Raw genomic sequence first — 18,104 nt, 5'->3', positions numbered from 1 at the left:
ACCACGAGCAGAATAACAGGGGCTGTGTCAGGTCACGAATGAGTTGCTTTAACACAGCTGTGTGAGGGAAGCTTGCATAACACCTGCCCACACTAGGCTTAGCTCAAGCTGTTGTTATCAGTCCCTTGCTCTCCTGAATGCTAAACGTATTTGCACATTAAAAATCTGTTATTTCAAGGCCACTAGAAAATGCCTCTTTCTTTGACTTGGAGTAATTGACCTATTCTCAATGTCCTACTCAGAGGTGCAAAAGCTTTAATTACAAGTTTGACAAGCTGACTTTAAGAGCAAAATCCTTTAACTTGCAATCTTTGCTTACCTCCTGGCTGCACAGTAATACAGGCTGCCCAGCTAGCATGTCTCATGCTTCTGACTCATGGTATTGTGATAATAGTGTCTAGTATCAGGCTAGTCATTATGTTAGCAAGTGTCTGAAAGAACACCACATGCAGGAGCAGCACACAGTCGCAAGCATTTTATTTACTAGTCACAGAAGACATGTAACAGACTAAGATTTAGAAACACCGTTTTGTGCATATTTCAGAACAGGAGAGGTGATTTCCATTTCTGCTCAAGAGGCTGAGTAGAATCTGCTCAGTGTGAACCTAACTCAAGAATTAGCTATCGTGTGTGTTACAGTACCTGTTGATCAGTGAATTGAATTGCATGCTCATTTGCCATCAGGAGGGCATCATCCAGAAGGCTTCTCACACGTTCTGTTTGAATATTAGAAAATGTCTGCACTTGATGAGATTAATCTCTGTCAGGTACTGCATGCGCAGCAGGCCTACTCAGATGGAGAGAGACCTGCTGCTCTTTCTACACTGATAATATTAATGCTGAAATATTTTGAGCAAGTCTTTCCCAAACTTAATCTTCCAACTTGCAGAAAACAGAAACTGCTCTTCCAGCTTGCAGAATGGTATTTCAGATTAAAATACTCAGGCACTGTTGTTCCCACAGCTTCTACAGATTTGACCCAAGCTCTGTCCAGAGGACCTTCCTGCCTTTTAAAAATGTACAGCCCAATTCTGCCTTGTTCACTTCTCTCTCTCTTTTTGTGATGTTCTACCAACAGAGGCCAGCCTCCAAGAGAATAGTTTCCTTTCTCTATGCTGGGTGTGGTATACCACAAAGAGACCACTTAAGCCACTTTTCTGGAGGGAACACTCACAACTAGTAAGCTGGCTTGGGCAGGAATTTTACCTGAGCTGAGCATGTTCCCTCCAGAAAGGTATTTGTTGTGTGCTACTGGGGTATGTCTCCCAACCCACTGTACCATCCAAATGGAAAGTGTGATCCCTGCTGTCATGATGTATCTTTTTATGCACTCTCTTTCACAAACCGTAAACCACTCCCCGAGTTTTCAGGTGTCACTCACCTTGAAATGTCTTGTGACAAGCAGGAGTGGCATAAAACTACTAGAGCTGCATCTCAGTCACTTGAAAGTTTAGCAGTCCCAGTGGTAACCAGTAGTCCCCAGAGAGTTTCTCATGACCTAAGCATATCAAGTTGCAATTGGCTTCTGCAAAGTTTTGCTTCTGCTCTCTGCGGGGAAGACAGATTCACAGAACAAAGATGATTTGCTGAAGTAGGGATCCTCATCAGTTACTGTTCAGCAGAGATACTGATTCGCCACCCAAATGTATATCTGGGTGGATGAGCATATGCAGAAGATCTCCCATGTACAGGACTCGAAGGAAACATGTGACCTGCTGAAAAACACTTTTGTGCTTAAGGCTTACATGCCAATTATTATCATTAATACACTGCTAGGGAGCAAAATATGAGAAACGTCATGATTATTAAGGGGCAAAAATGATCAAAGTAGGGGATTTTTTGTTTGGATGTTGATCTCACTGTCTTTGGGTGGTCACTCTTTAGTGAGCAGGGTTTGCTTGTATCGTTTCCCAACACATTACGCACAGCGTTGGCAGCTCTTGGGCACCCATTACTAAGGCAATGGCAGATCAGCCTGCAATAGTAGAATCCTTCTGACTTTCAGTTGGGGATTTCTGCTTTGCCCAGAACACCACAAGTTATCCTGCTTCTTGTACCCATGGATCATTGTGCAGGGAGGACTCAAGCACAGTTGATGGCTTGTCCCACCTTCCATGGTGAAAACTATAAAGAATACAAAGGAATCGTGTAGAATGATTCAGAATGTGGTGTTCTGACTTATTTACCATCACAAAACACTGTTGAAAGAGTTGGATCTAATCTAATTTTGTTTCACTTTCCCTTTTTTCTTTATCTTTCACCTTTTCTTTTTCTGTTTTCTTTTTTTCTAACGAATTCCACCAGAACTCTGCAGCAAACCAGAAGTGTTGCTTAAAAATATTAGAAAGGCCCCAGAAACTTGGGCTATAAACCATGTCCCGGTCTGTAAATGCCTTGAACTTTGGCCCAGCAGTTGTTCCTAATGGCAATGCAATTGAACAACCCAAACAGTTTATTAGCTAGGAAAATAGTTCGGGATGCCATGGGAGGATCCGTATTCAGAAGAGAGACACGTGTTACGATTCGTTCTGGTAGCAGCACTGTCACCCTGTGACCCAGCCCACCTGTGGCTCCTTTTTTCCTTCAGCTGCGTGGATTAAGTGAGTTGCTTCCAGAGCTGTTGTAGACAAATACAGTGCAGAGCACTGTGTGGGCTCCTAACGTGGACTCAAATGTTAGCTCAGCAGTACACGCAGTTGCTCAAGGAGACTGCTTGTTTTGCCCTTTTTTAGCAGAGTTAGGCTGCCTTCTCGAAAGTCTGCTTCTGGGTGAGAGTCTTGTGCTTCGGAGACATTTGAGATAACACAGGTTAAGCAAAAAATACCTCTGCAAGGAAATGTGAAGAGATTTTTAACTTCTTCCTTTCAAATACAGAACAGAATACACCTAAGGCTTGTCACAGCCATCCCTAGGGAGGGCAAGAAGTTTAATTGCATCTGTTTTGTGGTCTTCCATTTAATGTGCATTCCACTCACTGGCTGAAAAGAACAAATATTTATGGAACTCTACGTATTACCGTCCATATTCTTATGAAAAGAAGAAAAATGGATGCTGATTAAAGTAACCGAGGAGTTTGACTAAAGTAAGCCCCAGAAAGATTAATTAGTGGCCAGGCAGTGCATTCGTAGGTGTGCAGTAATCTGCATGTGCTAATGACAGATGTGCTTGGCTCAACGTTCCTGTGTATGGTTTAAGTTCTCTTAGCCCATGGCTGTGGTCCGTCAATATCACAGGATGTGCATGTGCATACAGTGAGGCCCTGGAAGGGGAGGAAGCCACATAAAAGCAAGTCCTCTTATATGAAAGATATGTATTTTAAGTTTTATTTTTTTAAAAAATCTGTAATTTAAAAATGAAGGAAATATTTGACATAGAGTAGTCCATCTCCAGCACAGTATTGGCTATACTTTCTATTTCTGCTCCATTAGTAACTGCGTGGCATCACTCTTCTGTGATTCAGTGCAATGCCCAGCCTGGTTCTACTGTAGTAACAAGCTCTGTTACTGCATACTAGGTACTCCGTCTTTGCTGCTGATTTTTCTGGTGTCCAGGTCTTTCTACTTAATGCCTTTTTACGATTGATTGAAGAGGCTGCAACCAACAACTGCTTTCTAGCTCTTTATTGTTGCCCTAGATCCTAGACAGCACTTAGTGGAAGTGTGAATCAAGCCCTCTCCTTCTAATTGCAGTTATTTGTACATGTCTCTAAACGAGGTCATGCCGTGAGTGTATATCCCATGCACCTCGTGTAACAGTGTGTGTATAATGCTTCCTGTGTGGACATTGACCTCTGAGCCCTTGATAGGCATTTTTCACACATTTTCACCATTTTCTGGATTTTTTATTGTGCTAGATTCGTTGATCCGGTCTGTCTAATTTTGGGAGATATGTTATCATCAAAATCCTACAGATAATTCAAATTCCCCTTTCTCTTCTTCTGCAGAAGCTTTCCTAATGCAAAACTCCTTTTAAAAATAGAAACCCCCAAAGAGTTCCTCAGTAATAGCTGGTATATTTTCCTGCCAGAATCAGGAGGAAATCTAGAGAAAACTAGTCATTTATTTCTGCACAGTTTGCTTTCTACATGCTGCTTGCATGTAGAATCATACTCGCTGATTTTTACCAAGACTCTGTATGCGAGTTAGCAGAATGAAAGCTGTATCTTATTTAAATTAGTGAATAAGATGAATGAGTAGAGCATCTCCACAACAGGCAATGAGAAGAGGAAAGCTAGGCACTATTCACATATTAATTAAAATGAGAGCTCTCCACAGAAAAAAAAAAAAAAAAAAAAGCAAGTCGATTGATATTCTGACAGCTGCCCATAAGCTCATTTATGAAATGAGGGGCATGGGAGGCACCACGGGAAGAACAGTCCTTACTGGAGACAAAGTCATTCACTTGATGCACATTCTGTTCAAGGATGCAGCCTGGATACTGCAAATTATTCTTCTAGTGCTTGATAGAAAAAGAAATCTTAAATCCCAGCTGGAGAATTCATGAGACTTCTTTGCTCTTTAGATTTGCTTTATAGTTCTTCAGAGTCTCACTTGGGAAACATTAGCATCAGTAATAACTGTAGTATTTAGCACTTACTGTAATGTGTTTCATTTGCAGATCTCAGAGTTTTGCAAGGTGAGTGCAAGTTCCCCATTTCAGAGAAAATTCACACATCCAGAAAGGTTTGGTGGTATGGCCAAGGTGACACAATGAGGTGAGATGGTGGCAGAGTAACATCAGGTCCTTCTGACATCAAATACCATTGAGGGCAAAATGAGTGATTATTGTGCCATGTACTTCAATAACAGCAGAAAGTGGAATGTACAGTCCAAGTGAGCACATCAACAAAAAACAATCAAGTGTATTGTTCCCTTCTCAGTCTGCAAACCAACTACAGGCCTCTTTTTTAGTACAAATGAGCACACTGTTGGGTAGCCATGCGGTTTCAAGTTGAGTAACTAACCTAAGGGCATAAGCCAAATGCCCAGGCTGTCCATATAGTTGATGGAGACATCAGAAAGCCTGTCAGAAATCCTGGGATAGGAACCCAAGGCTGTCTCTGTAGCCTAACTCAAGCAGCTAAATCAGAGGCATGGAGTAAGATGATGTCAATAGTCTCTGATATATACAGTTCTGCAACTAATGCAAACTCATTTTAGGAACATCTGTCCCATTAAGATCTTTGAAAAGTAAATGCTCTATCTACAGTTGCGGGTGTGGGCACCCTCTGCCTGTGCAGCTACCTCTCTGGGTGTTAAACTGCTACAGTGGTTGACTGAGATTCAGCAACTAGTAAGTGTGGTAACATTATAATTAATGGGGATAAATTTGAAAAATTCAATTGTGCAACTTCCACTGGTGTGAAGGCAAAAGTGTCCTAAATGCAGGCTGCAGCAGTGGGAGTGATATACCTGAAATGGGAGCAAATATTATTCACTAAGTCTGTAAAGGAAAAAATTATCTCAGGGCTGCACAGAAGGATATTCATTTGTGCTAGCTTTTTATTTGAGTAGTTGTCTGTCTCTTGGCAATCTGCTGTCTAATAATTTATTTGCATGTCCGTGGGGCATTTGGTTGGAGGAGGGACATATGTTAGTACAAGAGTAGACCTTGTATCAGTGCTTGATGCCAGTGACAGGGAAGGCAGACTCTCCAAGGGTCTTGTACATCGGTGCTATCTAACCAGTCACAGAATTCAGACTCTTTGTCCTTACTTCTGTCTACTGGGTCTCTGAGCTAGGACTGACATTACAGGAAGCATTTCTAAGATTTATTTTTAGGGAAATTGCTAGATAGCATTTCTTGTCGCTTGAGTTGCTGCAGGAATGCTATGTAGGTAATATGAAATCAGAGTTGAAATAGTCCAGGAGAAGAAGTCTGTATTCAGAAATGAGCCACACTGTGGAGAAATTTGAGAAGTGCAAACACTTTGGAATTACCATCAACCAGAGTAAGTCGTGCAAGTGTTGAGTAAGGATAAATCCCCCAAAAGAAATTGACATTTAAATTAGGCAAACACCTAACATTTTGTAAGGGAACTGTGCTGTTCTTGCCGGTTTCTGGTGCTGCCTGGTCCTGCTAGCTGCACTGGTGGGGCTAGGGCAGGCAGGCAGAGGCCAACTGCGTGACACATTTTCCCAATGGGCCTTTTCCTGTCAGCTTCCCCTCACTTACACGTAGGGGCCATGGGCTAAGTGGCTCTCTGCATTTAAAGAGTCACCTGTCTCCAGCAGAGGTGTTTGGTGACTTGACCAAAGATCGGCTGTTGGGCACTGGGGATCAGTCCCTGTTTCAGCTGTGCTGCAGTTCAGGTCCCCAGTGTGCTGTCCGTGGTAGGTGAAGGATTCACTGGTCTGCTTCAAGGCAGGGAAGAAGGGAGGTGGGAGGTGACACTCAGAGACGATGTCAGCCCTGCAGAACCCTCTGATTTGGATGCATGCAGCGGAGTTTGGGAAGCATTGAGCATGCATGGGACAGGAGGCAAGGCACCAAGATTTCTAGCACTAAGTCACTTTGTGCCCAGGTGGAGGGAAAATGCGTTTATCCCCTTCCTGCTTTTGTCTCTGTATCCCAAATGGCAAGGAGGAAGTGGCTCCTGTGACTGCATAGTGTGTATAGCGTGGTCCCAGACATAACTCTGGGCTGGATCAGAGCCCACCACTTAAGAAAACATCTCGTCCTGATTAAAACATTCCTGTGGTGGATTTGCCACCCGCATTCTTGGTACATGGTTCCAGTAATTGATTACCCTGACTGCAAAAAATGCCTGCCTTATTTCTAGACTGAAGCCTGGATGTGGGTGCAAGGTCTGTGTCTGAGAGCAGGCAGATAAGGATGCCATCTGGGCAGTACTTGCTCTGCTCCCTTTCATATTCAGTTCTACCTTTTCTGCAGCGTCTTCTGTTTCTAGGATTTGTTAGCTGGCCTGAAGGAAGCTCACAGCATCAGTGCACGTGATTATCCCTTGGTATTGAAGGTGATGGGAGATGTCAAGAAAAATAAATGATTGGCCTGTTAAGTGCATACCATGTTTGGAAATACAGTCCTAATCTCCTGATCTTTAACTTCTAGCCCATGATTCCTCTTATGCTTGATCCTATCTTAATGCTTTTTGCTGTCCTTAACATTTTATAACAATGCATTATGTACTCGGGGTAATGAATGCCAGTAAGAATGACGGTGAGCTCACAGCCTGAACTGCAGGAATCTCTTCAGCCCACGTGCTGCTGCACCTGCATCCCACACTTCAATTTGGCCTTACTGCAGGAGCAGTAAGATTAGGCAAATGCAAAGCAAGCACTAAGACAGCTTTGTGCATACACCTCTGATCTGTGGGGGCTCATGACCTCTGTGTATAATAAGCAGAGGATCAGCATTATCTAAAGCCGTGACAAGCCATGCAGCAGAAGGACACCAGAGGGTAAATGCCAAACATAAACTCAGATGGAAATCATGAGATATAGTTTGGACATATCCTAGTTTAGTTAAGGCAGTGTACCTCTGAGTACACGCTGAGGGTTGTTAATCTCTATAGGGTTGTTAATCTCTATAGATGGGGAAAGACACAGACCTGTGTTGACACCAACAACTTTCCATTAGCAGTTCTGCCAGTATTAGAAGAATTTCTTTATATTGGAGCAATTTAGGAAAGATATTGGAGCAATTTAGGAAAGAATACAGGAAATCTCATTCAGAAATAGTCTGATCTTCATTCTGGCCTTGAAGGACAAGGGATAACTTAGGGAGAAATTGTGATTGCCTTGGTCTCATTGATTTCAGTACATCAGACAGTCAAATATATTTACTACTGATATGACTGGGAAAAGCATTTGGCCCATAGCTTTAATTAACAACTCAATGCTCTAAATATTCAGATGTAAATCAGAAACAGAAAGAAAAACTGTGCTCTGATGATCCCTGTTATTTCATACTTCCATATACCCTTCCTTCTGTATTTTTAATTCATATGATGAAGTTTTCAGACAGAAGTGGATGTCATGTGTAAGCTGAGTTCTTTGTTTTTGTTTTTCTTTTGCCTATCACTGGCTGCATGTTCTCTGTTGATGTCTTGTTCCTGGTACTTGACACTGATCATCTTGTCTGTGAAAGGAAGCACTCCAGCTGACTTGCCTGATAAGAAGAAAGGGAAGTTTGCTTGGTTTAGTCACTCCACAGAAACCCATGGTAATGTTCCACTGCACTCTGTGTCCACACTGTGTGTCACTGTGTGTGTTTGTTTATCTCTATACCTACCTACATTTAATGATGTATCTTTATATATTTGTGCATGCTCATGTCTCGCCTTTTCTGTTGCTTGTGCAGTGTCCTCTTCATGCACTCAAGATAATAAGCTCTTCCGTAAATCAGTTTCTCGCTAACGTCTTCAGAATTGTTTTCCATCTGCAAACAAGCTCAAATATGTTGTGAAAGTGCTTTACCTCATCTTTGAAGATGACTTGACAAATAAAATTTTTCTCCTAAAGAGCTTAGACAGGAAATGTTAATCATAAGTATTGTTGTTTTCTTTTTTTAAAATTTGTTCTTTCTTATGCATCAAAATATGAATGTAGTTGATTTTGTAATTTGGTTTTGCCAACAGGTAATACAAGTAAAACATCTACTCTTTGTAAAGCATCAAGCACCATTAGAGTATTTCATGGCTGTGTAGAGAGTGCAAGGGAGTCCATTATTTCATCTGGTCCTAACATAGTACAAGAACTTTTGATTTCTGAAGAGGCACTTTATAAACACTTGCATTGTGGGGATTAGATAAAAGAAATATAGTACATTTTGGAGAGGCAGTTCTACAGTGATGTTTCCAACGCGGGAACGCATGACCTCTGTGGAGGGATCCTGATATCTTGCTAGCTTTTAAAAGAAGACTTGATCACAAGGCCCATTAGACTCTTGTCCTTATGAACTGCAGGGCCTGTTTATTCTCCATTGTTTCCTTTTGCTCCAGGGACACGCAAACAGATATGCTCATATTAATGAATAATGTATTCTGAGGAGCTATTAAAAGTGTCTCCAACAGCTAATAGTACATGTTGTCAAGTCTCATCTGAGATATATAGCCAGCGGCTATTGCGTGTCTTGCTCTGAAGTTCTACCAGGCGTCTGAGAGGTCTGCCCAACTCTTCTGTTGTTCAGTTTGAAGGAGGAATTTTTGTATGTGTGTATTTGAAAAGGCACAGGGAGAGAAAGACGATGCATATACTGAAATGTTATCCTTGTCCTACTCTATTTGGATGGTTTTATATTGAGGAGTTGTTACAGCTTGCCACATGGAGTATAGGAAACCTGGGAATAACTGGTGGAAAGAAAATTGGGGCATGGGGGGTGGATAATATATATACGTAAGAGTAAATATTCAGGGTTTGATAGCACATAATTTTTGACAGCTCTTTGTATCCAGAGGAGACAGGTCCAGGCTTAAAGTTGCTTTCATCTGTTGCCTTATGACATTTCTCTAAAGGCCTAGGAGATTCTTCCCAGTTCTTAGTTGATAAGTTTCTTAGTTTCTAAACAAAACCTCCACAATGAGTCTTTCGTTATTCAGTTTCTAAGTGTAAGGCTGAGGCACATTAATAAGTAGTATGTGGCAGATGAGCAACCACTATTATTTATGTGGTGCCTGCTTTCAGGTACCACATAAACAGGTAACCAAATATGAACAGGATAAACAGAAGACTTGTGTGAATACTTGTAAATCTGGTGCTTTTTATTTGCTCTCCACATTTTCACAAAAGAGGCTGCGAAGGGCAGTGAGTGAGAATCTGACTGGGCAAGTAAAGTTTAAGTGTTCCATTGAGTCAAACTTCTTTGTTGATTTTCCTAAGTTCTCTAATTTTCAATGGTTCTTATTTTCCAAATTTTCAGGAACTGACTCTCAAAGAAAGACAGCAGCTGCTTCTTCCCCTTTCCTTAACATTCGAGTAACCTGCACAAGTTCTTAGGCTCCGCCTGCCCAGCCTGTCCTGGGCAGGGAGACAGCAGACCTGCTCAGCATATTGTTTATTACTGAAGAACTGCAGCTGGGTATCTTTTGATTAAGCCAGTTCCTTCACTGCCACATGTGACTACCAGGTGCTTGGGTTCTAATGGCCAACCCTTTCTTTTTCTTCCCTTCCACTCTTACAGTGAGCATGCCCACCAGTGAGACCGAGTCCGTGAACACAGACAACGTCCCAGGAGCAGATATTGAAGGCGAAAACTGCGGTGCTAGGCTAGCGTGAGTACATATGCACAGGGGTTTGGGTGTAGGGGCTGGGCTGAGCTGGGAGGGTTAATGCCAGGGCAAATCTCATTTTTTTTTTTAAAGGGAGAAAACTGTACAATGGGGGAAAGGAAAGAATGCAGAAGATCTACTGATCCTGGTTCTTTATCTTAATTGCAGTGTGAACTCAGTCTGGATCTTAGTGGGGAGACTCTGGAATTACACTGATAAAATTAAAGCAGAGAATTCTCGGAATAAGCAAAGCTGGTTTTGCATAATAGCTAAAAGAATATCTGATGGAAAATGGTGTTCTTATGTGGAAAAAAGAAAAAAAACCTCTATAGTGGTAGATAATCAAATCAAGTATATGTAGACCAAAGAGTGGAAATAACTGTTCTATTTTAACTTCTCCAATGATACTTGTACATTTTACAGAGTCTTCTAATAGAAAAATACTCACGGTAAATCCCGTCCTGCAGCCCAAATTACCCCTTTGAAGTTTGAACACACCACTGTAGTAACAGAGAAATACATTAGCAGGGGAGTAAGGCCTCGTTGTAATTGTGTCATTGTATGCATTGGGCACACAAAAATGTGTGAAACCAAGCTTATGGAAGCATTTATACTTGCTTATATGGAATATATATATGCCTATATGGCATATGTTATGTTTTCTAGTAGCACTGAAAAAAGCAATAGGCAAGCGGAGTCTTTTGCATGACTATTTTGTTCTCTTTCGCATGACTTAGGACCAGACCTTATGCTTTGAGGGAATGTGTTAAACCCTCCAAATTTCCTTCGAAGATGGACTAAGCACATTACTGGTATTACTTGTATGAGCTTGGAGTATTTTGAGGAACTGTTTTGTCCCAGGGACATTCTTGGAGCTCTTCAGTGCTGCTGAGTTGCTGATCATAAGTACCTAAGAAATGTCTTCAGTGAAAGCTGTGGTCCCGTTCACTCAGTATTCAAGTCCTGGCAGTGACAATAGGGCAAGTCAGTGAGCCTGGGAATTTCCTTTGCTCCACTCCCCTTTTACTGCCCACAAATTCATGTCTATTAATTAGAGATGTTAGGGGGCACACTTCTGCCTTTTCATTTTAGTAGACATTTATAGGCTTGTCCAAGGATTTGGCTGATTATGCTGATGTTTTCAGCACCTACAACTTTCTGTGAAAACAAGTTTCCAAAATTCACTACCTGCTGTGTAGAAAGGTATTTTCTTTATCTGTTTCAAGCTAATCAGCTAGTTTCACTGAATGCCCTCTTCTTCTGTGAGAGGAATGTGAGTGCTGTGATTCCGGTGAACACCAGTTCTGCATTCAGCTTATAGAACATTTTCATGACCTTGTAAGCCTTGATTGTGTCTCCTCAACACACCCCTTGGCCTTCGCCTCTACGAATTGAAGAGGAGAATGAGATCTTATCTGCATTACAAGATATATGTAGAATACGTTGTAAATTCAGACTGCTCTACCGCAAGTGTCAGCTTATGAACCCTCTGAGAAATTATTTACGATGGCTCCCCATCACCTGCCAGTTGTTGTCTACCTGCCGAGTCTGGCATTATGGTTTAGGTAATGAACTCTTTTCTGAAGGAACCAAACTAGGCCTATTCACAGTGCTAAGGCAGGCAGCTGTAGCCCTCCTCTTAGCACCCCACCAAGATGCATATGCTCTTGAGGCAGTATGGGAGGCAGCAGCTGGATAGGTAACCACTCCTGGAAGTTGGATCCGATTTGGAAACCATGTCTACAGTTACAACACAGTGGATGCCCTGGCGCTGCACAGTGCCAACAACAATGGCAACTGTTACTATAAAGTTGCATATATTTTTAATATTACAGCTTACATTCACTTAATGTCCTTACTTCGAAAGAGTCCTAAAGCACTTAATGGACTTTATGTGCAGGGTTTTTTTTCACAGCATTAGGGTTCAATCATTTTAACAGTTAGATGTGATAGGTGTTTAAAAATACAAGTAGAAAAGGCACAAATATATAAGAAGTTGTATGAGGGATGGCTTGTTTTGCACTGAGACTGTATGGGGAATTTTGGCAAGTAAAACTCATTTTAGGTGGAATGTAGCCAGGAGAAATGAAGTTAAACCCAACTCTAAACATAATCATGGCTTAGAATGGATTTTACTTAAAATAGACCAACGTGTCCGCAAAAGAATGACAGAACTGTGGTCTGGCGCAGTGATCACTGTATCCATGTACCTTGCTGTGTTTCACCAGAGCAGTACGTGTGAGGTTCAGGGAGATGAGCAGTTTCCTTGCCTCTTGCCACTTCATTCAAAAATAGGTAGCATATAGTAGGGAGTTGGAATCTGTTATTGAGAATGAGGTTTTTACTCCTTTCACAAGGATAGTCTGCATTCTCAAGGCCCCACTGAGATTGCTTTGCATCTCAGAAAGATGGATGGGCTTCTTCCAACCAGGAAAATAAATGACTGTATTGTTGTGTTTGAAAGTCTGGACTTCAACACAAATTATGCCGATGGTTCCTTTAAGCATTTATAAAATGTCTGCTTCGGATCTGTGGACCTGAAAATTCCTCAAGGAAGCATGAATTCAAATCTGCCCTGAATTTTAAGGACTAGACTCTTTTCTGGTTTGTTTCGTTTGCTGTATCAAACTCAGAGAAACCAGGAAGAACTTGCATTTCTCTGAAAGTATTAAGTCCTCTTCTTCTCACTGAGCCTTCCATTAAACTTCCTGTAGGCCAAAGTTCCTCCTGGAACATATAAAATGTGAGTATTTCAGAACTGCATTAAGTATTTGTCTTGTATGGAACCTAAGAACATCAGAATTGGCCCAGTGGTCCTGGTGATTTCACCATTGCTGAAGGAGAGGAATGAATCTTGTGTGAAGTTGCCTGAGCTTTTCAAATAATTTCCTAATCTAATATAACTTTCAGTGATCATTAATAATTGTAGTTAAGTCATGCTGATTTACTCCGACTAAAAATTAGGCCCAGACTTTTAAGCAGTCATCCGCCCTCTGATTTTTGTTTTTGCAATTGAAATGGCCAGACAAGTTTGTCGGTTTGATGAGCTTCATGTATTGTATCATCACCTAATGGCTCTGAGTCCCCATTTTCTTGCTATAAACACATTTTTTTTCTTAGAGAGAAATAAATAGACTAGTCAGCATAGACTGCACTGGGCAAGCTGCAACTAGACATGACTGAAGCAATGGAGAGATTTTAAGTCAAAGTATATTTATTTATTTAGTGGCATCAGGCTGGAAAAGTATTTAACCCCCATCACGGAACAGGCTGACCTTGCCATCAGAATGTGCACATGATAAAAGGAGAAAATGACCAGGCATCTAAAAGAAAAAAAGATTTATATTGAAGATAAATTAGAATTACTGGCAGTTCTTTCTATTCTTATACAAAGCTGCAGAGCTTTGAAAGGATCTGTGAATGACAGAAAGATCGACTTGAGAAACCAAGCTCAAGCATCTCTTTTGGAACTGGAGATATTCCCTGACAGCCTTTCTCAGCTCTCGTAGACACATATGCTATGTGAGATCAGGAGAGTACCTCTCAAAGACAAACTATCTCCTACTGATGAATTGTCTCCAAAGAAGCTTTAACTTCCATAGTATCGATACTATAGAAGCTGCCTTCCTCAGCTGTGCGCTCTGGAGCGATGCCAGTCTTCAAACCAGCAGAAGGAGTTTCAGGAGGAATCTAAAAGGGCTTCTCTGTTTGCTTACCACATAAATCTAGTTTTTTAGAACTAAATCAAAACCAACAAAAAATCATGTTCATCTCTGGTATGATGCTGCTGCTCCTGGGAGAGCTGGGGCAGACAGCAGTCGCTTTCCTAAGACAGGGATTAGCTTTACCAGGCTTTACTGATACAGTGCATTTGGAAAGGAGGTTGTAAGATTGTGCAGGAGGCTGAAGAGCATCCTATGGCTCCCGCGCTGTATCATCCCTGTCATGATGTTGCCTTGTGCTGCACTGACATCCGCCCTGGACTAGAAACGCAGCAGCTTTTATCCTCAAGGACGACCTTTGTGAATGGAACTTTACCTTCTAACATGTCACAGCTTTAAATCCATGTTGTCACTGATATAAGGAAATATATTTCTTCTACAATAACTATCCATACGATAAACCCAGACCTGGGAGTAATGGATTTCTGTATACAGAATAGCCTTATACCCAAGACTTTCCAATAAAGAAGGACTTCCCAATTTGTTTGAGCCTTTGTGGTTACTGCTCTGCAGGTCTTAGATTACTGAGGACAAGCTGTTGCTTATAATAAGAAGTCTATCCAGTGCAGACTGTCATTGTATGTAATCTTCCGGTAAAACTAGGATGTTAATTTTGTGATACAACCTACATATCTGAAGTGCCACAACAGAACTTGCCTTTATGCATATGTATTAACTGAAGAAAGACATTTGTGGCAACTAATGTTCCATGGAGCCACATTAGAAAACTGAAGCACTTGCACTATAAAGGAAAGAGAGCTTAAAATGATCTGCTTTCACTGAAACAATAAACCGTTTAGCATTTTCACCTTGGCCAGGATTTCCATGTATTTGGGGGACAGTTCAATTACATTAACCAAAGAGGGTTAAAACGTTAATTTCAGAATATTTCAGAATATTTCAGAATATTTCAGAATATTTCAGAATATTTCAGAATATTTCAGAATATTTAAGGTTGGAAGGGACCTCTACAGATCATCTAGTCCAACCTTCCTGCTCAAGCAGGCACACCTAGAGCATGTGGCACAGGGTGGCATCCAGGCGGGTTTTGAAGACCTCCAGAGAAGGAGACTCCACAACCTCCCTGGGCAGCCTGTTCCACTGCTCTGTCACCCTAACAGTAAAGAAGTTGCTCCTCACCTGGAGACGGAACTTCTTGTGTTTCAGCTTGTGGCCATTACCCCTCGTCCTATCGCTGGCCACCAGTGAGAACAGCCTGTCCCCTTCCTCCCTGCATTCTCCCTTCCTGAACTTATACATATTAATCATATCCCCTCTGAGCCGTCTCTTCTCCGGAGAAAACAGGCCCAGCTCGCTCAGCCTCTCTTCATACGAGAGATGTTCCATTCCCTTAATCATCCTGGTTGCCCTTCTCTGGACCCTCTCCAGAAGCTCCACGTCTCTCCTATACTGGGGTGCCCAGAACTGCACACAGTACTCCAGGTGCGGCCTCACCAGAGCTGAGTAGAGGGGCAGAATCACCTCCCTTGACCTGCTGGCAACGCTCCTCCTGATGCAGGCCAGGATGCCATTGGCCTTCTTGGCCACGAGGGCACACTGCTCACTCATGGTTAACTTAGTGTCAACCAGGACTCCCAGGTCCCTCTCCGTGGAGGTGCTTTCCAGCAGGTTAAAGCAATATGAACTTTCCAACTGGAAACCCAGTGTCCTGAACATCCTATGAACAATGAAAGCTTTCCCTGGCAGCTGAACCATCAATGATTTTTCCCTTATTGTCTTTCTGGCTGGCAAAATAATTCCTATGCAGCTCTTGCAACAATCGGCATGGGAGCTGGTGGTAGAGGAAGAATCAGTTTACTTGCATTGTTATTCACTACTTTTGATGCTGATTTTCTGCTAATGAGAAGATAGTGTCCCTCCATGAAGACCAAAGTCTTCATCAGGAGCAATGCAAGAAAGCTCTGCCAAAAGCTCTGAAACTACTGCTGACTTCAGAAGGAAAAACGCAGGATGAACCCCTTGGTGTCAGCCTCAGCCATTACTCTTCCCATTATTATAGTCATATTGCTTTTGATATTCACAGTCAGCCCTAGATACGTGTCTAAAAGATGGTAGTATGCCCTTATGGAGGAAGAGTTTTCTTCCCACTTTAAATTCTGAGAGGCCTTACCTGTGACTTGACACAGGGAGAACAGGATTATCGACTGGATTCTGGAGTGTCATCTTTTCCCAACCTGTAAGAAAGCCTGTTGGATAACAAATCACCTCAATTTTTAGCAAGACATATCCAGTTCTCTTAGGGTGGTTTTCTAGATCCTTATTGCTGCTGGTGAGCAACCACATCTCTCTCGATTTGCTTCACTCCGTTCAGATCAGCATGCTCCTCAGTGTGCACCCCTATACAACTGCCCTGTGTTAACTGCATTGTACAGGGGAGAGCAGGTGCTTCACTGTCATTCTTAGAGCTATACCTAAGGATAGACTTTAGCCCTACCACTCAGTTAGGCTTTGAGATTACCAGGACTGAAGCGTACATCCCTAGAAATGTCATGTCACTACTATATGTTCTTGTTCCACGAATGTGTGGAAAAGGACCCTGGGTGACCATCTCTTCTTTTTTTCTTCTTCTTCTTTTTTTTTTTTTTTTTCTTTTTTTTGTCCCAAGGATCCCAGCATCTTGACTCAAAGTGATGAAATGCTTCTCTGACTTCCTCCTTCAGCAGGGAGACAGAGAGGGGAAAAGTGCTTTCCAAAGATTGTTGTGTATGTTGAACAGTAACAGCAGGAATGCACCATATTGCACCAAAGCAGAATCAATATCGCAACAGGACTCTGCTCTCACACTGCTAAAATCTCTGATGAGCACAATGCAGCTCTTTGGACGTGACATTGTATCTCCAAAGAGGCATTCTAAGAGAATGTTCTGGGTCAGTGCTCTTCTGAGAGCTTTTAGTAGTATCCAAAGGATTTTGTAAGTTTTTGTGACCAAATAATTGCATGGTCACGTGTAGTAAATCAATATCCAGTAACATGGCTTTTATATCGTGTTTGGAGACCTACAGTATTCTTCCAGAGTTCTCATTTGTTGTGTGTATAATTACAAAAAATTCCTCAATCTCTGATACCAAAGTTGGCACAGCCTTTGCAAGTGCCTGATTTCTCTTCTCTAGTGTGCACCATAACCAGAAAAATGAAGACTTTATCCATAAGAACAAGGTATAACTCACCACATAGGAATTATGCTGATTATTCTGAGTTTATGCTGATAAAATCTTTAAATTTCATCATCCTGGATGTATTTGGTGCATAGCTAAGTAAGATTAGAAGAAGTCTAGAGAATTGAAAAGATAACAAGTTGAACAGTAAAGTTCTTTTTCTGTTTCTTTCTAAAACATAATCTGAATTATGTGGCTTCTATAATAAAAGCTCTTAGTAGTGTTCTGAAATGGATTTTGTATAGATTCCGATACCATAATTTTAAAATACAATTTCTCAAGACATTCCAGAGCTGTACACCGCAACTGGGGAAGCCCTCTTTCTCACAGCAACATAAAGCTCCCAGGATTCAAGGGTTGCAGTAGATGAGTAGTTAAACTCATCAATATATAAACGGATCTACATTGAATACCAGGCAAATGCAAATCTGGAGTGTCACAAAGCTACAACAAGGTCCCAAATCCAGATTTTTTTGCCGTTTGCCTCTAGCAATAGCATAAGAGCATGTTTGTATATGACATAGTTAAGTGGGTTCAGACGTCAGAAGATTCTTGATGATAAGGGTCATTTGAAAAATGTGCTTCGGATTAGGACACAGTATTTGCAGAAGCAATTGTTGTACAATTCATGTTTCCAAAATTCCTTTTCACTCTTGGATTCTACCTCTAAATATAAATCTCTTCCTCCTTCCTTGTCCTGTTCTCTCTATATATAGCACGCCCACATGTGATAAAGCCTTCTGCCTTAGCAGTAAGACAGGAGAAGCGGGGTGGGGGGGCTTATTAGCCAACCTGTCGGAGCAGTGAAGGCACTTGGCTGCAACTCATAATGCTCCAAAGTTATAATTATGACATGCATATTGAATACTACACCTGCCACATCTCTTCGGCTAAAATAAATAAAAAAGTTTCCTTAAATGCTGCATAGCTCCTTATACTGGGAAACCTTCAGTCCATGAGGTCATCAGAGGGCTGCAT

At 41.6% G+C, this 18,104-nt stretch overlaps 1 protein-coding gene across 1 annotated transcript in view; it reads left to right on the top strand.

Annotated features, from left to right (window-relative positions):
- The window catches only part of LOC112958329 (voltage-dependent L-type calcium channel subunit alpha-1C-like), a 54,797-nt gene that overhangs the window by 20,015 nt on the left and 16,678 nt on the right, over nucleotides 1-18,104 (top strand). Inside the window, exon 3 of the mRNA XM_026052150.1 lies at nucleotides 10,141-10,231. Within this exon, the coding sequence (XP_025907935.1) occupies nucleotides 10,141-10,231 (91 nt within the window). The remainder of the gene's footprint in view (nucleotides 1-10,140; nucleotides 10,232-18,104) is intronic.

The sequence above is a fragment of the Nothoprocta perdicaria genome, unplaced genomic scaffold, assembly GCF_003342845.1.
Source record: "Nothoprocta perdicaria isolate Ctin4 unplaced genomic scaffold, notPer1 scaffold_84, whole genome shotgun sequence".
Lineage (NCBI taxonomy): Eukaryota > Metazoa > Chordata > Aves > Tinamiformes > Tinamidae > Nothoprocta > Nothoprocta perdicaria.
This window is presented reverse-complemented; position numbering and strand designations above follow the sequence as displayed.